This window comes from Sycon ciliatum, chromosome 4, assembly GCF_964019385.1.
Source record: "Sycon ciliatum chromosome 4, ocSycCili1.1, whole genome shotgun sequence".
Lineage (NCBI taxonomy): Eukaryota > Metazoa > Porifera > Calcarea > Leucosolenida > Sycettidae > Sycon > Sycon ciliatum.
In genome coordinates, this window is record NC_088646.1 from 22,943,159 (window position 1) to 22,970,875 (window position 27,717).

Consider the following 27,717-nt stretch of genomic DNA (forward strand, 5'->3'; position numbering starts at 1 on the left):
TTTGTGTCACGCCTGGCGCTATCCGTATCTGACGGCAAAAAAGCATAGGATGTTATAAATTTTTCAAATCTCCTATTTTTTTCAGGCATATCCTGGGATTCGAACCCGCACTATCGCCCTACATGCATTCCCCCATACACTTCGCATTCATACCCATTCTTCAAAGTTGCTTCACGTTATGATCTTGCGTTTGAAAGCCCTATTTGAATATTGCGGGCAGCTGTATGTGGCCAGCTGTGTTTGATGGCACGGTCCGGTACGGGAGACGGTGTTGTATTACCCTCGATCGTACCTGTCCCGTACCTATCCCCTACCGTACCGTGCCATCAAAGACGGCTGGCCACAATGCATATTCAAATAGGGCTTTCAAGTGCAAGATCACAATGTGAAACAACTTGGAAGAATTAGTATGTATGCGAAGTGTATGGGGGGATGCATGCAGGGCGCGCGATAGTGCGGGTTCGAATCCCAGGTTATGTCTTAAAAAAAGGAATTTTTTAAAGAATTTATAAAATCCCTATGCTTTTTTTTCTAGGTCATCAAGGCAAAAAGGCATAGCGTAGGGCCCTGAGCTTCCAAGCTCTCTCGTGGACTTTTTACACATAATCACCAAAAATATTTCCATTTAATGCCATTTTAGTTAGCAGTAGGTCTGGAAATAGACATAATTATGACAAAATCATTGCACGAGAGGGTTAGGACTATCTTTCTGCTATCTCGGATATTGTGTAAGATTTGATGGAGTCAATTATTTCCAGGTGAATATCAAAGAAAAGAGTGAATTTCCCAAGGGCTAGTTGACCCCAAAAATATTATGCATCACTTTAGTACTTACTCAAGTCGCATCAAAATCCTTATCAGCGGGCTCCAGGCTGTAGAACGCCTCCAGTGGGTCTGAATGTTCGACAACGTAGGCCATTACTTCTTCAAGGCAAGGAATCGTCATCTACTGTTTTATTTTCTGAGTGATGTTCCGCCAGTCGCAAAGTACTGATATGATTGCATTGATGCCGTTCACCAGGAAGTAGTAAAATACCTACCTATAAAGTTCTTTGAGTAGTAAAATACCTACTCCGCGAACGGCTCACAATCGATCGATTTGGCTTTTCTTTTTTTTGCGCGATCGATCGATAGTTGCGCGATCGATCGAGCGTTGCGCGATCTGTCGATCACCAGATCGCGCAGCGCCACACCCGGCCAAATCGATCGATCGCGCAGCCAAATCGATCGATGTGGCAGATATAGATCATGCCATCCCTATGTGTATCTCTGTGCGTTTTTGCCGGTGTTGGCACCATGATGGTTTGTGGCTATTTTGTAAAAAAAAAATGTGAAGCCGCGGTACGCGCACGCGGTCCCATCTTCACGAGATCCAACAAGATTTTGGACGCGGTTTTGAAGGCAAAGAAGATGGCGCCTCTCCAACTGGCGCCATGGCCCATGGACACGACCCTCACGAACATTCTGCTTTTGGCATCGAGTGGGGCGATCGTGCGAGTAATCAGTTACTAGTAGCATGCGCTAAAATTGTAGGCTAGCAATAGCTGCTACTGCGAACGCGACACCGTTCCAAACATTAACAGCGATGCTTCAAAAGCAATGAAATTATTACTGTCTTGTACAAATTACAATGTTGCACCTACGCGTATATGGCTATTTATGCCATATTCCCACAAGTAATACATTGCGTCATGTCATGCGCCGCATGCGGCATACGCAGCGCAGACTGTAAACAGATTGGTCAACTCTGTGAGTCAGTGCAGTCTCCATATATCGGCGGCCATGGCTGCTGTATCATGAAGAATGCACAGAATGTTTCCGTACTAGCAGCTGTTAGTATTTCCCGCGCTTGTCTTACTTGGCTACAATTCTCTCCGCTCCAACCACCTTGGCCCAGTTTACATGGTAGCGCAACCGGTCGACACCTGCTCCATATCCGGGCCGCCAGGCTGATTGTCTCCTCTACCTAGTTCTGTCAAAGCCAAAGGCGTCCCTACCCCCGGCCGTGGCTGTAGTGTAGCTAATGACCATGGCGTCCATCCCGTCGACGAATTCAAGACCTCTCTTGTTCCTTGTACTGGCTATTGCAGTGGCTTATAGCGCTGGTAAGTGGAAACTGCTTCCCCCTTTTAGTACACTGCTTCTAATCGGTAACGACCGTGATGTTCTTCGGTTTTCTGCCATAAGACTTTGCTTTTTGGCCATCTTGGAAACTACAATGTATAATTCTGTTTCGAAGTTGCAGTTCCTGACTACGAGGGGCCAGTGCAAACGCGCCTCGAAAGACATTTCCGGTCTTCTTCTCCTCTGGCAAGCCGTTGCCTGTTGCCATGCTGGTTATGGGGCACTGATTCCTTCTGCACTCCCCTATCAGGGAATTTCGAATTTGTTCGACCATTCCCCATGTTTCGATAGCAAAGAACGATTTGCGCCCGAGCAGAAGGCTTGTTTGGTGGATTTTATTTGAACTCGCAAGCCCAGCGCTCCTTGTGAGGTATCTTCTTGCTTCGGCTCGCAAAGACCAGTACATCGGATTTTTGTTTACGGTTTCTAGGACATCGGGTGAAGTGTAGCGGATGTGCCGTCACACTAGCACTGTAGATTCAACGCATCGTCGGCTGGGCGCATCATCTTCAACTTTATTATTATTAATTTTTACAATTCTCCTGGCCTTGACTATCTAGCTAGTCAAGGCCAGGAGAATTGTAAAATATAGCTAGGGCTTGTATTGGCCGGCCTCGTTACTTTGTCACCTGTGTGTGCGGTCTTTGCGGATAGAACAGGAACGAGAGAGAAAGCGGAAGGTCTAGCGACATTGTGGCGGCTTTACTTGCACTTTTCGGTGAAATAGCTGCTGCTGCCGCCGCAGCGCGGGCTTGGGTTGTGTTGAAGGAAGACGATCGCTAGCTCAGCAGACAACAGCAGTAGGACGGACCGCGGGCACTTGCAGTAGTGGCGAGCCACTACAAAGACCACGTACTGGTACTAGTAGTTGATACTGCAGTACATGTACAATGTAGATCGCGTAGATCTACAGGGCTGCAGTTTCATTTTCCACCTCCACACTGCCCTTCATTAGGGATCTCAGCGCGTGAACTGCGCAGCCAGTCTGCGCAGGTGAGATTTTCGATCCCAATATGCAAACGCGTCCATGATCCATCCAGTGCAGAAATCGTGGAAAAGAACATTTTTTCGAAATAAATCAAGTTGAAGACGACAGTAGAAATGGCTGAATATTGCGTCCAGGAAAGCACGTTCTACGGCCATCTCCAAGCTACCTATCTCCCAGACACTCTCTCAGAGGAACTATGGAGGGTCAAAGAGCATGCAGTGAGTGTTCAATGGTAAAAAAAAAAAAAAAAAAAAAGAGCACAATCTTTCACTCTTGGACGCAGCGTGAACACCTCTTGTACTGAGCGCGATGTCTTCTCTCTGAGTGATAATGGCGGCGATGTTCGCGATGGCTGATGCACTGAAAATCGAAGTTAGGACAATCTAACCGGAGAAAACGTCTGAATTTTTGACTGAATCCTCTCTGAAGTGGGTTCTTGCCGCATGGCAAATTATAGGAAAATCGACCGGGGCGATATCGCCTTGGCCACGCTGTCCTTCGGCGGGAATTACAAAGTATGTTCGAACGATGATGAAGATGACGATTCCGCTAGTGTCGAAAATCGACCGTCGCCATTTTCTGCTGTGTCCGCGAGGCTGCACTCAAAACTCGATGACGCAATGTATGCGCAAACACCCTGTGCACTGCACGCGCTGAGATCCCTACCTTCATGCTGGCTGCCAAACATGATAGTCAGAGTAAAACAACAGGATTTCCTACTCATATTGGTGACATGTGACTTTATCCGTGCAGAGTCAAGCAGTGAAAACAGTAGTGAGGTTTTGCATTCCGAAATTCGGCAAAAGATTCGGCACGCGGGAGCGAGGTTGAAAATGCACTCGAAGATTTGGCGTGTTTGTTCGGAAAAGGCTCACTTTGCCGAATGTATTTTTCGGAAGAAATTTCTTGTAGAAGAGCGCTAGCGCGTGATTTATTCAAAGACGTTTCTGATCTCAGCATCGCTTCGCAGGCGTCTTTGGCGACATCAGCATCGTCAGCTACCTCTGATTGCTCCTATCCACTGCCTGTCTACTCTCTTTCGCCTGCAGTGTCCTCACCATCATCGGTGTGGCTGAAAAGACGAGGCGATATGCATAAAATTTGACTTGGCCATGGAGTTAGTTCTTCTGAGGCAACTGAGGAGGCAGATTTGGCCCTCGACTCTTTGGGCGATCAAAGGTTCGTTGGAATCAGCAAGAAAAGGAACACGGGACAGGAAATTGCTGATGCTGGAACTCACGAAATGAAAACACATGATCTTCGACTTGCAAAACAAACGTTCGTTCAAAACAATTTGACATCTGATGTCGACAAATGAGCAAAGAACGCCGAACCGAAATTCAGAATGCAAAACCTCACTAATGTGCAATGACAGAAGTGAATGAAGGATGAAAGACTCTATTGTTCTTTTTCACTATTTCCTCCTTCTTTCATTAGTTTGAGGGAAAGGTGTAGGGGAAAAGTCTGAAGAAAAAAACCCTGTCACCACCATAACTCGAACCAGGGACTCTCGCTTATGGCCAGCGATGCTCACTAAGCTATGGCGTAGTCGTCATCCAAGCAGCGACCGTTCAAACATTTCCCTCAGACTTCGAGACCCACGCTTCCTGTGTATGATCCAGACATCCCTCTTTCATTTTTTGTTATTGCGTATTGTTTCCACCGCGTGACGCTGAACAAATGAAGTACATGGATTCACGTGTTGATTCAGCTTGTCCTCTTGATTGAATAATACAATAATAATAATAGTTATTGCTGTCTCCTCGCCGTCTGTTTACATATGGGAGATGTTCTGTATTTTGAAACTCAGAAGTTTTGACGGAAATTAAATGCGAGAGTTGAAATTCTGCTTTTTGATTAGTGTGTGATCTGCGGTCGTAGCTGAACACTTGCACTAGATCACCCCTCATTCCTCAAGGAATGTTTTGTTTTTTCACGGCTGAGCGTAGCGAAAGAGTGCAAAAAACGTATTTTTCACTCACAAATATTTTCGTGCATTTGCTCTTGTTCTGCGCAACTCCGTTGAACCTGCTATCGTGGTCTTTGTTTTTCCTCGTGGTAGTTGAAGTTGCCCGCCCACCCACCCTGGTTTCATGGGAGTCGTCCGCTGTCTATGCCTATGTGTGTGGCTTATGATTATGACATACACCGGTTATTACATACCATTTCTTGCTACCTCTATTCTTGGGTCCGACTGGCAGCGGGGCAGGAATTAATGAAATAGAAAGGTTTTTTGGCCGACAGGCGTGTTTTTCCTCTAGCCCGGTTGAGCGGTCGCGGCTAGGAATGTAGGGAGTCATTGTTTTTCAGGTGCTCCCCTGCTGCCCAGTCACCCATGCTCACCGGCACTGGCCATGCTGTTTCACTTGATTTCACAGCCTTTTCTCCCGCTTGTTGGCGGTTCTTTGATGGATTTAGATGTTTTTTCGGCTATTTATCTATTATGTGGCTGCAAGTGTGGTTCTTTGCTTCTACTCATTTCTGGCCAGGCAGGCACAGTGGGTTGGTCAAAGACCATGATTGAGATACGAGAGGTACCTGGTTCAAGTCCTGCCTGGGAGCGGTTTTTCCAGCCGTGCTGCTACCCACAGTCAACTGGGAACTTGTGGCCAGGCACAAGGGGTACATGGATGCAGCTAATGGGGTCGTTTTCGGCACTTGGGCCAGTGGTTGTGAGACATATCCACTCTGCCACACCGTTAGGTGCTGCATCTGCCGCTAGGATTTATCGGGTGTTAGCGGCCGTCGTGAGTTCCCTTCGGGAACGGACACGATAATTTACTTTACTTACTCATTTCTGGAAAACCACCACGGTGGTGAGTGTGATTGCTCTGGTAGACCACTACTGAACAGTTGCTTTGTGAGTGAAAAACGTGTATCTTTCACTTCTCGGACTTCTGCTTTTAATTGAATCTGCTCATATTCTGTCTAACACCAGCTCTGCCATCCAGGGAGCGGGTGCCATCTATCAATGATAATGATGGTGATGGCACATACCACAAGCGTGCTGTAGACCCTGCTGATCTACCAGGTCAGTATACTACAAGTAGCTTGTATCACCATGATATGAACCCCGCAATCTGCAACACACTGTTGCTTATTCTACCCCCCCCCCCCCCCCCCCCTCCCTCACATGGGCATGGTCTCAAGGAAGTGTGGTACATATAATTTTGTGGAATCAGATGGATTAGCGAAATTTAGTTAATCCGGAAACAAAAACTTTGTGACTTTTTATTATTCTAATGAGTTGCCGTGTTCAAGAAAGGAAATTAAATTTTAGCTCAGTGGAACAAAAACACTTCAAGACAACGACTGGATACACTTCAGTGAAGGACGTCAACTGTCATACAAAAGAAATCGGGCTGAGTCTCACTCGGAGTCGCTATCACTCGATTCCGCAGAGCTCAATTCTCCAGGGCTGACAGGTCGATCGAAGTCACAAAGTGTTTTTGTTTACGAAGGCAGTACATTAATTAACATGCTAGCACTGCTTTGCACGTGCTCATTGTTCCACATGCCGTAAAAAGGGTTCTGGACTTCTGGCTAGCTTTCCGCGCCTACACAGTGAACATGTAAACAGTACCACTTACAGTCAACTTCGCTAATAACGACTGCGGATATAACGACAATTCGCGAATAACGACCGAATTTCCATGCCCAGAGCAAAGTCCCATCTAACCGTATACATTTAACTTCGGATATAACGACTATCTGAATAACGACAATTCGCGTATAGCGACATGCTTTTAGTGCCCCGTGGTCATATTCACTGCTTGAATAACGACTTTCTGGGCTTTTGACAGCTATTTCAAGTACCTGTCAGTCAAGTACATGTACCTGTCATGCAGAAGTACCAGAACCTATGGTGCACTGCACTGGTGATGGATATTATTGCACACATGCCAGAAAATGCAGCCAAGGGGGGGGGGGGCTTTTCTTCCTTTTTTTATGTTGGCTTCAAAATTGTTGGATTTACCAGCACACCTATATGTATACAATGTACATGTAGTTGTACATGATTGTACAGTAATCATCATACATGTACATATCTCTAGCCCTGTAGATGGCTCAAAAAGGCATATTTTTCAATTGATTTCCCTTGCATATTGAATTTTTAGTTCCTTTCAACTGCAATATGAAAATAAAGTACACATTGACATAGAGCAAGAAAAGAGCTTGATTTTGATATGCATATCATACTATACAAAATATGGGTTCCCATACATTCAAATGGGACTTCGGTTATAAGGACACTTCGCGAATAAGGACACTTTTCTGATGCCCCGCCGAATGTCGTTATTGGCGAAGTTGACTGTAATTGCCAGCACAACGTGAAATGTGTGTGCAAGATACTTGTCGTATGACAAGACACCACCTCCAAAACACGGCCCCGCCTCCAAAACATGACGACCCCACCTCCAAAACATGACGACCCCGCCTCCAAAACACGACCCCGCCTCAACAAAACGCCAACACCGCCTCAAAAAAACGCCGACCCCGCCTCCAAAAATACGACGACCCACCTCCAAAGCACGGCCCCGCCTCCAAAGCACGACCCCCACCTCCAAAACACGGTCATGAAAGGGTGGCACTCTAGCGTTACTTTACGGTATGTGTGCCAAGCTAATCACACTGTTTGAACTGTATCACTTTCCAAAAGCTCTAAAAACTAGGGGTGAAACGATTATACCGAATACTCGAAATAGAAATTGTTACTTGTACAAGGTAACAAATCGATTATTCGAATAGTTTCGATTACTTGACTATTCATCCAGTATACATGATTATAAACGGATGACTCTAGATCGAACAGCCATGTGCAAGAAAAATTTCTTCTCCACAGGATCAATTTTCAAATTCTAAATTTTCGCATTTTTCACCTTCCAATACTGCTTTTATCAGTGGAAGAAATAATCAAAAAATAACCGATGACCGATCGATAAAGGTTTCGGTTATTCGGTAGTCAAAAAGTGTAATTGTTTCACCCCTACTAAAAAACGGAATACGGACAGTGTTGGTCCAATTAGCAAGGTGTACGCGTGGTGATATTGCATACAGACTTGCCGAAGACTAAGCATAGAGGTCTTACCAGAGTTTGTCTTTCTCCAGATGTGTCTGTTGTTCCGAGGTTCGTCCCATCCAGCCATGCTCACTTTGATGACAACAGTTTCTATTTGGGTGTGTTGCAAATTGCAGGGGATGATGAAGACAGTTGGATTGCTTCATCTGGTGAGGGGCATGCCATATCAGCTGAGAAGGAGAACATACGGCATATGGAAGAATCCAGAGGAGGAGCGGAAGAAGGTAGCTTACACGTGATAACATTAGATAGGCTCACTTTGATGATAACGGTTTCTATTTGGGTGTATTGCGAATTGCAGAGGATGATGAAGACAGTTGGATTGCTTCATCTGGTGAGGGGCATGCCATATCAGCTGAGCAGAAGAACATAATATGGCATGCAGGAGAATCCAGAGGAGCAGCAGAAGAAGGTATTCCACGTGATAACATTAGATTTATCTTGCCTTTGCACTGGGTTTCCAAGGGGATGTTTTTGCCAGGCATCATTAACTGCAACAATTCACCCTCTTGCCGTGGTAAAAAGAGCACAGGAGCATCTGGTTTGGGACCAACATCACCAACATAACCATCCCTTTTACATCTGTTGTTAATTAAGGCTTCATGGAATTGAGAAAATTGTTCAATGTTCTGTGCATTAGAGAGTATAACGTGTGTCGTAATCTGGCATTCACCCTTCTCTCTCTCTCTCTCTCGCTCTCTCTCTCTCTCTCTCTCTCTCTCTCTCTCTCGCTCTCTCTCTGCCCAAGCTTTCTTGGTCTTTCCAGGTTCTTGAACTCACACAAGGTTTTGTACGTGAACTGCACTTTATGTGTTTACCATTTCTGAAGAAATGGTCAGGCCTACCTCGATGCGCAAACTCTGCCATTCTTTTTATTGGCAGTCGCAAACGCTTTGGCTTACGCCTCCACTACCTTCCTACGGTGTGGAAAAAGTGCCAGTCCATCAAATGGCACATTCTTCGATCGAGTGGGGACGCGCGCATGAGGGCGCTGTACACTCTGCGTCGGAGTAAGGATGCGAAGCTGACAAAGCGATATGCGGCGACAATAGAGCTGGAGTGTGCAGAGGCATCAGTAGGTTCAGGGACTCTCCGTCCACCGTCATCTTCAAGTCATCGTGCAGGGTTGGGTGCTCGTGCTCCGAAGCAGCATTCCAAACCCCCGAGGAAGGATCTCCTTCAAACATTTGAGGAGATCAACGCGCAGGAGCAGATTTTGAGGCTGAAGACTCTTCAGGTGCAAGGCAAGTGGTTGGAGTGGACATCGGTGATGTGGCAGGACCTCTCGTGGAAATCCCTTTTGTACGGTGGTACTGGTAAGGATTTGAAATTTCTTCTCGCATCAACCCTCGACGTGCTACCTTCTCCGACGAACCTACGCCGTTGGGGAAACACCGTAGTGGATCCGTACTGTAGTTTGTGCCGTACCTGGGCCTGTACTACGCGCCACGTGCTTGGCGCTTGTCGCGTAGCGCTGGACCAGGGACGTTACACCTGGAGGCACGACAACGTACTCGGGGTCATCGTCAGGAACATGCGTGAGGAGATTCGAATCCGCACTGCTGCAAACACCGTACAAACCGAAAATTCAAATGAGCTTGACTTCATCTCGTTTTGCAAGGCGGGAGAGAAGCCAGTTCGCGTTCAGCCCAGACGAAAGTTGGTTACGACTGATCTCCTGTCAGCGGCCTCAGACTGGAAACTTCTTGTCGACTCAGTTAGTGCAAAGATTTCTTTCCCTAGCTGTGTTGCACTTACCACCCTAAGACCAGATATAGTTCTGTACTCTACGAGTCGTAGGATTGTATTCTGGATGGAGTTGACAGTTTGTGCTGAGGACAGATTCAGTGTCAGTAACTCGCGGAAGGACAGGCGGTATGCGGATCTGGCCGATCAATGCCGAGCAAACGGGTGGCAGGTCGTTTCTTTTTCGGTTGAGGTGGGTGTGCGTGGTTTCATCCCGGACTCTCTTCGGAGGGCTCTGAAAGCGCTTGGATTTTCTAATCGAAGAATAAAATTTATTTGTAATTTGTGCAGTAAGACGTCTCTGCGAAGCAGCTACATCATCTGGTTGCGGCGTCAACAAAAACACTGGTCGGAAGATCCACTTTTCTGAGGTACTGTATGTGGGGCTCCGTTTATTGAGGTGCGTTGAAATTTATTCTCTTTATCTTATTATTTCTTTTCTATAATTTCCCCATATGAGTTCCTATCAGTTGCTGTGAACACCTTGAGTGGAGAGCGCTTGCTCGAGCGTTGAACCGGGTTCTTAATCCACCATACCCAGTTCGCAAGGCTGGGCGGGGTTGTGAGCAGGCTTTCATTTCATCTTTTCCTATTATTTCTTATTATTTCTGCTTTTCATCTCATTACAAAAATTCTGCGCTTTTTCTCCATCTGCGCATAAAATCTAGACTGACAACCTGCTTGTTAAATCATGCACCTGCTTTCAGGCGTAAAAACCCTGTTGTAGAGGTCTCAGTCCTCATTTGTTAGACTTACCTGTCTTTATAAATGTAACTTACTCTCTCTCTCTCTCTCTCTCTCTCTCTCTCTCTCTCTCTCTCTCTCTCTCTCTCTCTCTCTCTCTCTCTCTCTCTCGCTCGCTCGCTCGCTCGCTCGCTCTATCTACCGTATTTTCCGGGGTATAAGCCGCACTTTTTTTCGCTAAAAATCAGACCAAAATCGCCCCTGCGGCTTATACACCGAGTATGCTTGCGCGAATGAATGGTAAGCATACATCAGTATGCATGCTGACGTCATGTGACATGTCATTCGACTCAGCTTCGCGCCTGTGTTGCTGATCAACATCAGTGGCAGCGAGACTGAAAATAGTGCAGATGACATGGAGTGATCTGTAGTCAACACAGCAATACACCAACATCTCTGCAGCAACCTGTGGTGCACTAACACTTCATAATCTGATCTAACATGGTATTTAGCTCCATAACCATAATAAATTTGTAGAAAGGCCAAATAATATTTTGTCAATGAGTGTGAAAAATCTTGGTTTGTGGGTGCGGCTTATACTCCGAATACAAACTTTTAGTCAATATTTTGCCACAAAAAGGGGGGTGCGGCTTATACCCCGGAAAATACGGAATCTCTCTCTCTCTCTCTCTCTCTCTCGTTCGTTACATCTCCAACCAAAGAACCAACGGTGGAGAGCTGCCAAACAAACATTAGAATATGACTAAACGAATCCAAGGCCCGCAACTAATAATCAAAGAGTCACAAAATTAAAATAGAAGAAGTATCTATTACAAGACCATTCGACTCACCAACCCGAAGACTACAACTGACGAGAGAGCTTGGAAGCTCAGGGCCCTACGCTATGCTTTTTTTGCCTTGATGACCTAGACAAAAAAAGCGTAGGGATGTTATAAATTCTTTAAAAAATTCCTTTTTTTTTAGACATAACCTGGGATTCGAACCCGCAATATCGCGCGCCCTGCATGCATCCCCCCCCCCCCCCCATACACTTCGCATACATATAAATTCTTCCAAGTTGCTTCACGTTATTATCTTCCATTTGAAAGCCCTATTTGAATATGCATTGTAGCCAGCCGTCTTTGAATGTACGGTACGGGATAGGTACGGGACAGGTACGATCGAGGGTAATACGACACCGTCTACCGCCTTGATGACGGCAAAAAAAGCATAGGGATGTTATAATTTTTTCAATTCTCCTATCTTTTTTTCAGGCATATCCTGGGATTCGAACCCGCACTATCACCCTACATGCATTCCCCCATACACTTCCCATTCATACCCATTCTTCCAAGTTGCTTCACGTTATGATCTTGTGTTTAAAAGCCCTATTTGAATATTGCGGCCAGCTGTATGTGGCCAGCTGTATTTGATGGTACGGTCCGGTACGGGACAGATACGGGATAGCGCCAGGCGTGACACAAACACACAAATAAACAAACAAACACACAAATACCAAATTAAAGCTGTGTGGACCCTGGCTAGCCCCAGACGTTACTGAAGTAACGTCTTCTGCATAGCTACGGGAACGAGAGAGCTTGGAAGCTCAGGGCCCTACGCTATGCTTTTTTGCCTTGATGACCTAGACAAAAAAAAACATAGGGATGTTATAAATTCTTTAAAAAAATCCTCTTTTTGTTTAAGACATAACCTGGGATTCGAACCCGCACTATCGCGAGCCCTGCATGCATCCCCCGATACACTTCGCATACATACTAATTCTTCCAAGTTGTTTCACATTGTGATCTGACGGCAAAAAAGCATAGGATGTTATAAATTTTTCAATTCTCCTATTTTTTTTCAGGCATTGTTGTGAAACCACAAGTTCTCGAGAGTGAAAGGCCTTCTCGCTTGTGACATTGTGTTCGTTTCAATGCAGTTGTATCCCGACTCCGCCGTACCACTGATGATTACGACGTAGTATACGCTACATGCGCTATGTGCGGTTTGCTGTGTGCGCTGTAGTTGTATGTTGTATGCGTATGCTTTTCTCATATACGCTGTCATTTTCACGCTATAACTACCTGGTGGTTTTAGTGTTAGTTATTCAGTTGTTCATTCATTCATTCATTGTTCATTGTTATTAGTCGATGGAAGTGAAATATACTGTTGAGAATAAATAGTTGTCCTCGTGCCGTGTGGGGTCGTTCGTTCCTGACACTTTAGAGAACCAGAGGGTTCACAACATTTGGCGACCACGCCAGGATACAAAGCGAGCATGGCACAGGAACTATGGATCATTGAAGCCAGCTTTATCGCTAACGGAATTCGGTATGGATTTGAATGCGATAGGTTGAGAGAATACGTGGAGAAGAGGCTCCGACAGAGCGAGGAGTTTGAAGAGCGCAGTGCTAGACGGCAAGAGGGTGCGCTCCGCACAGAGTTTAACGAAAAGCTCAAGAAGATGGACGAGCGCATCGCCGTCAGTACATATTATGAGGAAGCAAAGCGAGATTTGCTTGCCTCGCCCGGGAGGACGCCGGACAAGGCGTGTAAGACTTTGCTTACAGACAAGCAGCGGTCAGAAGAGTATTTGAAGCCAGTGGGAGGATCGGATCCAAGGCCCACTGCTTCGGTACAGAGCATGGCGACATCGGTCGGAGACGCTCAGAAACAGCTGGAGTCTTGGCCGAACGACGTAGAAGCGCAAGACGTAGAAGCGCAAGACGTAGAAGCGCAAGACGTAGAAGTGCAAGACGTAGAGGCGCAAGACGTAGAGGCGCAAGACGTAGAGGCGCAAGACGTAGAGGCGCAAGACGTAGAGGCGCAAGACGTAGAGGCGCAAGACGTAGAGGCGCAAGACGTAGAGGCGCAAGAGTTAGAGGCGCAAGAGTTAGAGGCGCAAGAGTTAGAGGCGCAAGACTTAGAAGCGCAAGGCGTAGAAGCCGAAAAAATGAGAAGGGCGATACTGGTTAGCACGGAAGAAGTAAGCGGCGAGACTGTGTGGAACACGGAGATCGAATGTAGGTTATCTGGTCCAGCGTCCGCCCCACGAGGCAGTGGCCCAGTGACTGTGTTGTGTGTGACAGCCCAGATCGGCACGCTTGGTGTTGAGACTGTTGAGGTGAAGCCGTTCGGTGCGGAATCAAGCCAACAGCGGATGGACAAGTTCGCCATCAATATCCTGGGTAGCTCCGCAGTCATTCCGGTATGTGCTCTCGTGAAGCGAACGTTAGAGCTTCATCTAAAGTGCGCAAGCCCGCAGACCATTGCTCAGTTGGCAGAAATGGTGAGCACTCGTAATATTCCACCTTGGCCACCGCCACAGCAGCGGATGACTCGTTCTGGGCATGTAGTCAGAGCCCCGATCGTTTTGACTTAGAAGTTGTTGTGCGGCGGTGAGAAGCCCTTTGGTGGGGAGAATGTTGTGAAACCACAAGTTCTCGAGAGTGAAAGGCCTTCTCGCTTGTGACATTGTGTTCGTTTCAATGCAGTTGTATCCCGACTCCGCCGTACCACTGATGATTACGACGTAGTATACGCTACATGCGCTATGTGCGGTTTGCTGTGTGCGCTGTTGTTGTATGTTGTATGCGTATGCTTTTCTCATATACGCTGTCATTTTCACGCTATAACTACCTGGTGGTTTTAGTGTTAGTTATTCAGTTGTTCATTCATTCATTCATTGTTCATTGTTATTAGTCGATGGAAGTGAAATATACTGTTGAGAATAAATAGTTGTCCTCGTGCCGTGTGGGGTCGTTCGTTCCTGATACTTTAGAGAACCAGAGGGTTCACAACAGGCATATCCTGGGATTCGAACCCGCGCTATCGCGCTACATGCATTCCCCCATACACTTCGCATTCATACCCATTCTTCCAAGTTGTTTCACATTGTGATCTTGCATTTGCAAGCCCTATTTGAATATGCATTGTGGCCAGCCGTCTTTGATGGCACGGTACGGTAGGGGGTAGGTACGGGACAGGTACGATCGAGGGTAATACGACACCGTCTCCCGTACCGTACCATCAAACACAGCTGGCCACATACAGCTGCCCGCAATATTCAAATAGGGCTTTCAAACGCAAGATAATAACGTGAAGCAACTTGGAAGAATGGGTATGAATGCGAAGTGTATGGGGGAATGCATGTAAGGCGATAGTGTGGGTTCGAATCCCAGGATATGCCTGAAAAAAAATTGAAAAATTTATAACATCCTATGCTTTTTTGCCGTCAGATACGGATAGCGCCAGGCGTGACACAAACAAACAAACAAACAAACACACACACAAATACCAAATTAAAGCTGTGTGGACCCTGGCTAGCGCCAGACGTTACTGAAGTAACGTCTTCTGCATAGCTACGGGAATTAAAATTTAATTTCAGGGCGTACCTCCCCTTTAAAAAATGGGTGTGTTCTATTTCATTGGTGTAGCTTTTTCACCTGCTCTACATATACATTGTAGCTCGCCACCAGGACAGCCCGACCACCGAAGCTACCAGAGGTTGGCAGATATTCAGCTTACACACAACAGGTGAGTCAACATGCTGGCATCTTTGCTGGCTTGACTCAAATATGTGTCACTATAGCAAGGCTGTATTTGCTACGAAAAAAGAATTCCCCAGTCCGCTTGCCCATTGTAATCATTGAGGTTTGAGCCTGTCCTGTTGACTTAGAACAATAGGTTTCACTGGCTCTGGCTCTACAAACTGAAATTTATTAAATTTCAACCGCAGTGAGGAGAGGGAGGGACAGAGGGGGAGGGGGGTGGAAGGAAGGAGGGAGGGAGGGAGAGACAGACAGACAGACAGACAGACAGACAGACAGACAGACAGACAGACAGACAGACAGACAGACAGACAGACAGACAGACAGACAGACAGACAGACAAACAGACAGAGAGAGAGAGACACACACACACACAGAGAGAGAGAGAGAGAGAGAGAGAGAGAGAGAGAGAGAGAGAGAGAGAGAGAGAGAGAGAGAGAGAGAGAGAGAGAGAGAGAGAGAGAGAGAGAGAGAGAGAGAGAGAGAGAGAGAGAGAGAGAGAGAGAGAGAGAGAGAGAGAGAGAGGGAGGGAGGGGGGGGGAGACAGACAGAGAGACAGATAGAGAGACAGACAGAGAGACAGATAGAGAGATGGACAGAGACAGACAGGGAGAGAGGGGAGAGGGTCGGAGGGGGGCGGGAGAAATAGAGAGAGATGAGAAGAGAGAATCGTTCCAGGTAGGTGGGTGAAGAATGGATGAGCAAAATACTGCACTACTTTTTCTGGGTAGGCGGATGTACAGTTGAATCTGCATTTCACGACCACCTCACGTTGTACAGACACTGGTCTTTGTAAATGCGTGGTGGTCTTTCAACACAGGTCAAGCAATGTATGTAGAAACACGGTAAGAGAGTCGTGACATGACTGGTCTCATAAGACAGGTGAAATGATGGGAGTGAAATACCGATTTCTCTTGATGCCCTGTTGAGGCACTACAGTATTAAAAAATCATAGTTTGCGTGAGACTTGGCTGGAGGGCAAGTTTTCCGTATCCGTAGCAACGCCACCACCCTCTATGGATCAAGGAGCAGATGCAGCTCCTAAAGTGGTGGGAGGTGAGTAGATCAGACCCACCGCAAAGCGGTGAAAGACCGAAAATCCCATTCTCTGCATCTACAGTAAACGCATCTTTTAAACGACCGTTCAAGGGATCCGTAAAAGGGGTTAAATTATAGTACAGGTAGACTCGTTTTAATTCGAACCTCAAATTGCCAGGCCCTAACTTCGAATTATCCGGAACTTCGAATTATCCAAATGCAACCCCATGCACTGATATGTATGTCAAAATGCTTGAAATCGCATGCTGAATATTTTTTGCACATTTTTATTTGCATCAACGAAACATAGGTGGTCGTACCGGTACGCGGTCATGTACAACGGATCATCAAAACACTGGATTGACACAAAATCATTTTGACATGATCTTCATCTTCTAGTGAAGAAGGGGTCAGTCACTGCAGCTTTCCTGAAACAATTTCAACGGAAAAGAACTGCACTGCCTAATCCGTGTCATGAAAGGCCGTTGGACAGCAGCACTTCGTTCTGAAGAACGGAAGTGGAGCAAAGGCATAGACAATATTTACGACAATAGTGTTGTTGTGCGCCAACATCTCCGCGCACGAGCTGGCGCAGTAAGAAAGGCCATCGAGATCCGCGAAGAGAGTCAGCCACCTGGAAGAAGTCGTCTTCAATCAAACCTTTGCAATTTGCCTCGCACGGGCTTGAATCAAATTTCGAGAGAAGGTGGGTTTCTTGAACGCTATAGTCGAACCTGCAGCGGACCATCGATCGATTTTTGAGCTACTCTTGGCTAGAGAAGGAGAAAAGAATGAACTTCGAATCACAAGGATAGCAACTCAATCTCACTTCGAAATAAGCGTTCAAAGGACATAGCCAATGTACTGTAAACAGCTCTTCTGTACGAAGACTGCGTTCGAATTATCCAACCGGCGCACTTTTCGTACTTCGAATTATGCATTCGATTTTCAATTGAAGTGACTTGCAGAAGATCGGTACGACGAAAAGTTCGAATTACACGGAATGTTCGAATTATACCGTATTCGAATTAGAGGGAGTCTACCTGTATAAAAAACCTCCAGTCATCTGCGTGTTCTAAAAAGCAGGTTATATTTCTGGTAATCACTCATATAAAAAACCTGGTGCTGTAAAAAAACCTGTACAAAAAACCTGGTGCAGTAAAAAACCTGTATAAAAAACCTGGTGCTGTAAAAAACCTGGTGCTGTAAAAAACCTGGTGCTGTAAAAAACCTGGTGCTATAAAAAACCTGGTGCTGTAAAAAACCTGTATAAAAAACCTGGTGCTATAAAAAAAACCCTGGTCTTATCCAGTCTATTTTGACTGGAAAAGCGTGTGTGACAAGAAAAAGTGGTCTTGGTTGAGTGGTCGCCTTTACAGATTTCACTGTACTGCATTTGGAATAGTAATCGTGGTAATGATGTTTTATTCCGATAGATCCTTCCGTCATCAATGAAGAGTACAATGCGATCTTGCCGAGAACAGATCACGATTTGATTGCTAGGGAGCCGGCACAAACAACCAGTAAGTTAATTGCTCTGACTCCTTCAGAACCAGTACAGACCTACATTAGACTGTGTTCCGTTGTTGGAGAATTTGAATTTGAAGCCTTGTCCTGAGTGGGAGCATGGTCGAATTAATTAAAGGGACTTCACTGCTCACGGATCCATAGCTATCGTAGCTCATCTGCTTCGGTCTGGTTTGTAGTGGATGCACATCCCACTGTTTGTCATTGTATCCTTTTATGTAACATGTATGCATTCATCCGGCCGCGCTGTGCGACATGCCAGTTGTACCGTACGCACTTTAGCTGTACCTGCCTGCCTGGCTTTTCCTTTGATGTCTCTGTCGTTCTCTGTATTCCCACACACTTGTGATTTGTAGTAACGAAGCTAGTTACAAGATGTCTTTGGTGCGTTTGTAGAACCACTACATGGTGTCAGAATTGGTTTTCCTGTAGTCTTTGGCCTCGTGAGCGGTGATGGCTCGTTTCAACCCTCCAGCGCCTTTCGACTTCAGCTCACCGGACCAGTGGCCCGCGTGGAAACTCCGTTTCACCCGTTTTCGTGCCGCCACCAAACTGAGTTCCGACCCGGGAGAAACTCAGGTGGCCACTTTGTTGTATGCTCTCGGACCCAACGCCGACTCCTTGTTCGAGTACCAACTCGGACTATCCAAGGACGACAAGAAGAAATATGACGAGGTCGTCAGTGCTTTCGACACGTACTTCCGCCCCTCTACCAATGTTGTTCATGAACGGGCTAAATTTGAACAGCTTGTACAACAACCCGGCCAGACCGTAGAGGAGTTTGTCCGTGCTCTGTACAAAGCTGCAGAGTATTGTGAGTTTGCTGGCACGAAGGATGAGCGTATCAGAGACCGCTTCGTCGCCCACATGCTGGACAAGCGGGTGAGTCGGGAGCTGCAGATGAAAGACAAGAGCGAGCCAACTCTCGCCACAGTTGTTGCGTTCGCACGGCACGCCGAAACTGTCCAGCAACAGGTTGCAGCCCAATCGCGCAGTGGCTTGGCCGCCGCCAGCTCGATTTCAGACGATGATGCCTCAGCCTCAGCTGTCCAGTCGCACCGTGGTGGTCGATCTATGCCGAAGAGCAGACCGCATGGTAGCTACAAATCTGCAGCAACGCCGCCTGCGACCGAATCGAAGTGCCCGAACTGTGGTGGAAGCCACCACTCGCAACGCAATCAGTGCCCAGCCAGAGGCCAGTGCTGCAAAGCCTGTGGCAAGCGCAACCACTTCGCGCGAGTTTGCCGATCGAAACCGTCCACCTCTGCCGTCACGAACGACTCTCCGGACTCTCTATTTGTTGGCCACACGACGTGCGCACAAAGTGTAAGTGATTCACCCTGGTTGGCAGATCTAGCTATCGGAAAGAGTGTAGTCCAGTTCAAGCTAGATACTGGAGCTGATGTCTCTACCATGTCCGTGCAATCATACAATACACTGCAGCCCAAGCCGTCCTTATCTGCTACTAGTGCTCAGCTGAGAGGAGCGAATGACCAGACTATGCAGGTCCTGGGTGTATTTGAGGCTCACTGCTCCTTTCAATCCCAGTCCACTACCATACCCATCTTTGTTCTAGATGGTGCCAGCACTAGCCTGCTCAGCCGATCTGCGTGCACAGCACTGGGTCTAGTCCAGCGTCTGGCTGAAGTGCAAGGTCCAGTCCCACTCGTACAGTGTATGGTTGGCCCTGCTGCGCAGATTCACTTGACTTCCGACGCCACACCGTATCACTGCCTCACAGCTCGCAGAGTTCCTCATCACCTGTATTCGAAAGTACGTGAAGAACTGCACCGCATGGAAGATGGCGACATCATTGCGCGTGTCGACGAACCCACAGACTGGTGTTCGCCTATGGTGCCCGTCCTCAAACCTAACGGCAAGGTACGCATCTGTGTCGACCTGAAGCGTCTTAATGCGTCTGTCAAGCGGGAGACATTTCAGCTGCCAACGTTAGAAGATGCCCTGTCTTCACTGGCCGGAGCGACTGTGTTCACGACATTGGACACTGCTAACGGATTCTGGCAAGTCCCACTCAGTCCCGACTCTGCCCGTTTGACCACCTTCATCACGCCGTTTCGGCAGGTTCTACTTCAAGCGACTGCCATTCGGCATCACATCAGCACCTGAGATTTTCCAGAAGCGTCTCACCAACCTTCTGGACCAGCTCCCCGGCGTGTTCGTCTACATGGACGATATCATTGTCTCTGGCCGTACGCGAGAAGAACACGACCGTAACCTAGCTGCCGTACTAGACATCCTGCAGAAAGCCAACGTCACACTGAACATGACCAAATGTCACAAGCGTCAGGCCGAAGTGAAGTTCCTTGGTCACATCTTCTCCGCCAAAGGTCTCCACCCTGACCCAGCGAGAGTGTCCAGCGTCGCTAATCTGAAGCCGCCCAAGAACGTCACGGAACTGAAGCGCATTCTCGGCATGTTCGCGTTCATGTCACGCTTCATTCCCAATCTCTCGGAAGTCAGCGCTCCACTGCGTCTTCTACTGGGGCATGACACCGCATGGGAGTGGTCTGCTACACAACAACAGGCCCTGGACAAGCTCAAACAGCTTGCCACCAATGCGCCCTGCCTCACGTTCTTCGACCCAACCAAGCCCACGGTCATCAGCGCTGATGCCAGCAGTTACGGCTTGGGAGCTGTCCTATTGCAGGAGCATGACGACGGAATGCGCCCCATTGCATTTGCCTCGCGCAGCCTCACCACTACTGAGCAACAGTACGCGCAGATCGAGAAGGAGTGCTTGGCTGTTGTCTGGGCTTGTGAGCGATTCCACGGCTACATTTACGGCAACTCGTCCCTCACTGTCCAAACGGATCACAAACCACTCATCCCGCTGATCAATACGCGAGATTTGAACCGTGTCCCGATGCGATGTCAACGCCTCCTGATGCGCCTGCTCACGTACAATCCAGCCGCCGTGTATGTCCCTGGCAAAGAGCTAGTTGTTGCCGATGCTCTGTCTCGCGCTCCGCTTGCCTGTGACGACACGCCTAGTCTCCAAGACGAGATCAGCATCAACCTCACATCTTACATCGCTGAGATCGTGTCGGATGGTAAAGCCCGTGACATTGCTGACGCCACCACACAAGATGAGGCGCTCAAGCAAGTCCTCCACTTCGTCCAACACGGATGGCCGTGCAACCCACGTGATGTCGACGACACTGTGCACCCATACTTCCATGAACGCCAGTTACTGTCCTGTGAGCAAGGTGTGCTGTACCATGGTTTCCGCATTATCATGCCACCCTCTCTGCAGCCTGAGATGCTCGAGAAGCTCCACGAGGGACATCAAGGTGCAACGAAGTGCAAGTCTCGCGCCCGCCATTCCATTTGGTGGCCAGGCTTGTCAAGGCAAATCGACACGATAGTCGCTACGTGTGAAGTGTGCACCAAACACCGCGTCCAGTGGACCGAACCACTGCAACCCGTCCAACGCCCAACACTGCCGTGGCACACGGTTGGTGCAGATCTGATGGAATTCAACGGCACGACTTACCTCGTCATTGTTGACTATCTCTCGCGTTACCTCGATGTCGTACCGCTGACTGCCACAACCTCGATTGCTGTCATCAAGCATCTGCACCGCATCTGTGCCGAGCATGGTTTCCCGTCCACCTTGGTTACAGACAACGGTCCTCAGTTTGCCAGCGAAGCGTTTACTGAGTTCTGCACAGCAAACGACATCACCCATCGCACTTCCAGTCCACGGTATCCTCAGTCGAATGGCGAAGCGGAACGTGCAGTTCGCACCGCCAAGAATCTCCTGCGGAAGGCCGAAAGCCTGCAAGATGCACTCTTGGCTTACCGCACGACACCGCTGAGCAACGGCTATGCCCCATGTCAGCTATTGTATGGCCGCCAGCTCCGTACCGGTCTACCTGCAACGACTGAGCAGCTGGGACCGAAATGGCCAGATCTTCCTAGTATTCTGGAATCGGAAACTCAGTCCCAGGAACAGCAGAAGTTGCACTACGACCAACGGCATGCAGCTAAGCCTCTCGCGACTCTACAGCTTCATGACCGTGTCTTCATCACCGATCTCGAACGGGAGGGCAAGATAGTAGAGCAAGTGTCCAATCGTTCTTACCTCGTTGAGTCTGGTCACTCTACTGTTCGCCGCAATCGTCGTCACTTGATCCGACTGCCACTGCCAGAAGCAGAGAAGCCGACAGTCGAGGTTGAGTACGGTGGCACAGCAGCTGATCCAGTCCGTCGCTCTGCTAGAGCTCCTCAGCCTGTCAACCGCCTCATTGAATCATGCTAATTCAGCAACGTGCCGAGACGTATCTGCCGTCGTCTCTGCACATCACTCTCTCACTGCAACTTGCTCTACAAACAATACCTACATTATCGAATAGTCTTTGGACTCCTCATCTTCTCTATTATAGCCTGTTTAATCTCAGAGGGGAGATGTAGTGGATGCACATCCCACTGTTTGTCATTGTATCCTTTTATGTAACATGTATGCATTCATCCGGCCGCGCTGTGCGACATGCCAGTTGTACCGTACGCACTTTAGCTGTACCTGCCTGCCTGGCTTTTCCTTTGATGTCTCTGTCGTTCTCTGTATTCCCACACACTTGTGATTTGTAGTAACGAAGCTAGTTACAAGATGTCTTTGGTGCGTTTGTAGAACCACTACATGGTTGAGCACTCTTTCTGGTTCGGGTCAGTCACCTGCCCTTGTGCAAAGCTCACCGTGTTCCGCGTAGCTCGAGCACTCTTACTTTAGTGCTTTGAGCTGGCTTAGGAAATGCTGCGTCGTTCATTAGATTTTATTGCGATTAGTTTGGTCAGCCGCTCTGATCTTTGCTGATGAGACCTACCAGGGTCAAAACGGCTAGCTGTCCCGAGATAGAGAAGCGTGTACAGTATAATTGAAGCTATACCGTATTTCCCCGAATATAAGTTGCAAATTTTTACACTAAACCTCAGGGTCAACAAAGGGGTTTCAACTTACAATCGAGCATGGTATACTACTGAAGTGAGTGTATTGAAACGATATGACATAGACCTGAAAAAAGAGATGCGACTTACAATCGAGTGCGACTTATAATCAGGGAAATACGGTCATAGGAGCTGAGATACTTGTTTTTCTTCTGATCGGACGGACACTGTACAGACAGTGTTTCCACCTCAGTTTTGTATGCAATGTGATACAGCTGTAGTGTTGCAAGTGTAGTGGCACAAGTGAACAAAGGCGTGCGCGTGTGCAATGGTAGATGAACATAATACTACATCTATTGCGTGCTGTTGTGTGTGTGTGTGTGTGTGTGTGTGTGTGTGTGTGTGTGTGTGTGTGTGTGTGTGTGTGTGTGTGTGTGTGTGTGTGTGTGTGTGTGTGTGCATGTGTATGCGTGCGTGTGCATGTGCGCGCGTCATTATTCCAGCTGCTCTACATATCGATGACCAGCAGGACAGCCTGCGAGCCTTCAATCCGGGAGACTGGGTGACATATAGCTTGCATACAACATGTGAGTCAACATTCTGGTGTCTTATTGGCTTGATAAATAGCTCACACACAGCGCCAGCAGGGGCTGACTACAGTGGCCCTTATGCTTAGGGATGATCACAGCACCAGCAAGGGTTGAGTGAGGATTATGGCGTCAGGAGCATCCGCAGCTCTTCTCAGGTTACATTGGTTACAAGCATAGCAGTGAAACACTAGACCAAACCGTGGAAAGGCTTCACGTGTACAACTATTTGTACAAATAATAATTATTAGTACATAATATATGTATGCAGCAGAGGTGCCCGGGTCGAGAAAGCGTAAACCGAATGGGTAAATTCCGGCGGTACGAGAATTGGAAATCCAGCCCTCGCTTCGGAATGGGCGGAATTGGATTCTGCGGATTCTGCTGATTCTGACGACGAAATCTGTGTAATCAAATAGTGCATGTTTGGTAACGTATTCTAGAATGAACGGAATTGTGTGTAATCGAAAGTTCGAAAGTTCCCATTTAGTAAATGAGCATAAGCAGCATTCGCATGTTCTGATTATGCGTTCCCAGCTGCTTCGCCTACAACAAAGGCTGCAGCAACCCAAATGCCAGAGCATACGGTGGGAGGAGAAGGAGGACCAGGAGGAGACAGCGTTGACAATGGTGGGCTGACTAAACGTAAGTCAGTCGAGTCCAAAGCTGCATAAGCCGTGTGTTGACAGCGCTCATCCCCACTGCCATTTCTGGGATACTTGTTTTGAATGATTTTTCTGATCGGATGGTGTACAGGCAGTTTGTCCGCCATGACCTTTGTCTGCAATGCTATACAATTGTAAGGTTACAAGTGAACAGAGAGATGTGTGAGTGCGTAGTATTACTAGAGTGTGTTTATCTCTGAAAATGGAAATTCTCTACATACATGTACCTGTAACCAATGCACGCTAGCAATGTCAGGGCTCACGGTTGTGTACAAATACGTGGGCGCCATTTTGTTTCTGGCCAGCTCACGCGACCACAGGTCGACTGTCACGCGACCACAGCTCGACCACCCCTTGTACACAAACTCTAGCCATCTCGCAGCGCATTTTCAGTGCGACACATGCCTCTTCAAAATAGAGTAAGGTAGCACAGGTAGACAGTACGACACTGAAAATTTGGGTGGAACCAGGCAAGATGTGAACTAGGGGTTCAACCGAAGGAATTTTTGATTTTGGCCCTGGGAAACTAAAGATATGGTCACAAAGTCTGTGAATGCTCTACAGCGATCCCTTCATCTAGAAAAAATCGCTTCGGTTAAACTGTAGCTTAGTATCTACTGAAGATTTTTAGCCATCGATTGTCAAAATCGGCCAATATTGTGCTACCTTATACTGTTTTGAAGTGAGCTAAATCGGCAGGGGCGCACGCGAACTCCCGTGCGCGACGACAAGGAAGGAAGCCTGTGCATATGCGTTGTACGATGCGGAAACTACACCAGTGAGGCAGCAGCAAGGCGTTTTTTGCAATGTTTCCTCCGTGACTGACAAACTCTTGAAATATTATTCACCGTTTGCTGTCTCGCTCATCGGCGCTCTACTGCTGTGTGCTTCAGCAGCTATGGCGAACCGAAAATGCATGACCAGTACAACGGCGAAGTCATTTGATTCGTCCTCTTGCAACGAAACAGAGTGGCAAATCAAATAATTCACAACTCTCCATCGTCACTTCTCACAGCAGCGTGGCACGGCTCTTTCACTCGTGTAAGTGCATTTACAAAACGCTCTGAGAACAGAGATAACGAACTAGAACACGGTGTGAGTCTTTGCTTCATTCCATCAAGGAGCTCTTGTCCTCTACCTCTCCTCACCTGCGCCAGTGCATCAGCGGACGACATAGATGTCGATCCCTTTCTCAGCAAAGACTCGGCGGCAGAACTCGCGACTTCTCATCGCAGGACTCAGCGTGCGAACGAACTGTCTGAAGCCTTCGGCTTACGAGGCCAGCACTGCTCGCAACACACTCGCTCGGAAAGAAGCAATAACAACGACAGTGAACGGCAACCAAAGTGAAACGCAAGTCCCCAGCCGGTCTCCGTCTTCCTCAGTTCTACTTCTTCTTGTCAGTCACCAGGTCACTGCAACTCTCTCTCGAGATCTCGAGTCCTTGCTGTGCTCCGCGCCGCGTAGGCGTGCACTGCCGCGTGCATAGCTCGAGTCACGCGAGCTCATTTCTATGGTGATCAGATTTCAAGATGTCCTCCCACGTAATCGAGTTTTGGCATCCCAACCGTGAAGCCTGAATGTTCCCATGCAAAACAAACATGTGTAGGAAGTACTAGGAACCGTGGTCAACAGTGCTTAGAGGGGAGGGTGCCCATCTCCTTGTGTGTATGTGTGTGTGTGTGTGTGTGTATGTATGTGTGTGTATGTGTGTGTGTGTGTACCGTACTCGCGCGATTAGAGCCCTCTCTTGAATAGTGCCCTATCTCTAATAGTGCCCTAGTCTCCAAGAGCCAGTGAAAAATAAAGCTCCCCCCCCCCCCCCCCCCCCGTCTTGTAACCAAGCCCATGTGCAAGTTTGGTGTTCTTTTGCTAATGTTCTTGGCCATTGCTTTGCACTGGTGTTTTCAGGAACAAAATCGCAGGTCTTGTTCTCGTTTCTGTGGAGTCGTGAGCGTTGACAGTACACTTTAGGCTCTGTTTTTCTTTGTTTTATGCTGGATGACGCAAATGTACCAGCAATGAAAAAATAGTGCCCTCTCTTGAATAGTACTGCCCCATCTGTGATGGACATTGAAAAAATAGTGCCCTGGGGGCACTAATCGCGCGAGTACGGTATGTGTGTGTGTATGTGTTTTTTTTGTTTTTGTTTTTTTTTACTATGTTCACATTCCCAGCTCGAAAATAATATAGAAAGACAATGATAATGAGACTAGGACAAACGTGACAACTATTGAGCAGGGGCTGCACCGAGACGCAGCAGTGATGGCGGGGCATTGATGGCTCTACCGACCTGAGGTCTCGGCATCACGGCCAAAAACACGCACCAAAAACAAAAGATAGAGCTGTACGAGTCAGCAAAATGAAAAGAAAGGAAGGGTTAACACCAGCGAGTGTGCGGGAGAAACTGTGAGACTATTAACAAATTACAAGGGCTGTTACTGAGAGGAGCATCATCATGGCTGATCATGGCGAGTCGGTTGTCTGAGCCAGTTGTGGTGCATAGATAGGGATAGAGGAGAACGACGAGAGCATCATCATAGCGAGTCGACTGCCCAGAGCCAGTTAGTGCTTCGCAGATGGCGATGTGTGTGTGTGTGTGTGTGTTGTGTGTGTGTGTACATGTGCATTTGTGTAACAACCATGACTAACTGTACTACTGTGGCGTGTGTGTGTGTGTGTGTGTTCCACACAGAGCAAGTGAATACCACTGACAACACTCACAGCAGCAGAGGTGCCAGTTGCTGTACAGGCGCAACAGCAACACCCACTCTTGTATGGATTTACCTGGGGAGCGACTTACTTTTCAAGCTATGCATTCTCTTCCTGTACAAATTTCCTCGGAAGTAGCTAGTACATCCATAATCCCCTCCCACTTCCGATGCTGCCACTGCCGCCGATGGCAGTGCCACTGCCTGACTGCAACAATGAGCAGTCCATCGCCGGTAGTGTATTTTCAGTGTATTTACTTGATTTCGTTCTCTTCATGAACATTCTACTAGCTTAGACTTATTTAACCTCGAATGGTCTTTTTGACAGGTTCAAGTCCTGCTTGGAAGCGGAAGGATTTTTTCCAGCCGTGCTGCGACCCACAGTTAATTGAGAACTCGTGGCCTGGCACGAGGAAAACATGGATGCAGTGAATGGGATTTTCGGTCTTTGACCACATGCTGGTGAGCTGATCTACTCACCTCCCACCGCTTTAGGAGCTGCATCTGCCATGAAAAAGAAGTTCTTTTTGACAATAGGGACGTTTAGCAGTGCGAAAACTCGAATTTTTGGTGGTGGCGATATTTCGCGAAAATCTATTTCGAAAAAGAAAACTTGTGAGGTTTAGCAATGCGAAACGACTTTTTCTCGAAGCTATTTGAATCTTATAGTACCGTACCGTGTATGCAGCTCAGTCTCAAGCAGGCGGCTGTAAAATTACTACTCCCTGTAGTGAAATGCGTACCGAGAAAAGAGAAAGTTACTTTCGCAAATCACTGCAACTTCGCGTCCAAGTTTTCGAAGTTTCGACCTTTGTTTCTGTACTCATTCCCAGACTCGAATTTTCTTTCGAACTTTCGCGTTGCTAAACGTCCTTAAAGGGGAAGTATACCCTAAAATCAAATTTTCACCAGTTGTAGTCTTCGGGGTGCTGAGTCGAATGGTCTTGGTCCGAGGAAGCTGAGACGCTCCCTTCCTACTTGAATCCCAATCGAACTCGCGCACTTCCACCGAAACTGGGTGACTGCGCCCTACTAGATGGGGATTTGTATACAAAATGTCACTAAAAGCGCCATTTCGTTCTTATAAAAGCACGGATGACTGCGATTGGCCC

General features: G+C 47.6%; 1 protein-coding gene across 3 annotated transcripts; it reads left to right on the forward strand.

Annotated features, from left to right (window-relative positions):
• Positions 1-1,722: 1,722 nt before the first annotated feature.
• On the forward strand, positions 1,723-27,150 carry LOC135815085 (uncharacterized). 3 transcript variants are annotated; one of them, XM_065328321.1, is made up of 9 exons: positions 1,726-2,105; positions 6,051-6,143; positions 8,309-8,416; positions 8,494-8,604; positions 15,090-15,158; positions 17,647-17,733; positions 23,146-23,229; positions 23,767-23,874; positions 26,590-27,150. In XM_065328321.1, exons 1-9 carry the CDS (start codon positions 2,024-2,026, stop codon positions 26,742-26,744), a joined length of 897 nt encoding a protein of 298 aa, XP_065184393.1. In that variant the 5' UTR covers positions 1,726-2,023; the 3' UTR covers positions 26,745-27,150. The 3 variants fall into 3 exon arrangements, with proteins under 3 accessions (XP_065184395.1, XP_065184394.1, XP_065184393.1); XM_065328323.1 differs by lacking the exon at positions 8,494-8,604 and having other exon boundaries at positions 1,723-2,105; XM_065328322.1 differs by lacking the exon at positions 8,309-8,416 and having other exon boundaries at positions 1,725-2,105.
• Positions 27,151-27,717: the final 567 nt, after the last annotated feature.

What these genes read in the sequence shown, in the direction of transcription:
- LOC135815085 (XM_065328321.1), top strand. Translation starts at nt 2,024, where the DNA reads ATGACCATGGCGTCCATCCCGTCGACGAATTCAAGACCTCTCTTGTTC. An exon ending in CAGAGGAGCAGCAGAAGAAG is followed by an intron (nt 8,605 to 15,089) that starts GTATTCCACGTG and finishes TATACATTGTAG; the next exon opens with CTCGCCACCAGGACAGCCCG. An exon ending in GGAGCCGGCACAAACAACCA is followed by an intron (nt 17,734 to 23,145) that starts GTAAGTTAATTG and finishes TCATTATTCCAG; the next exon opens with CTGCTCTACATATCGATGAC.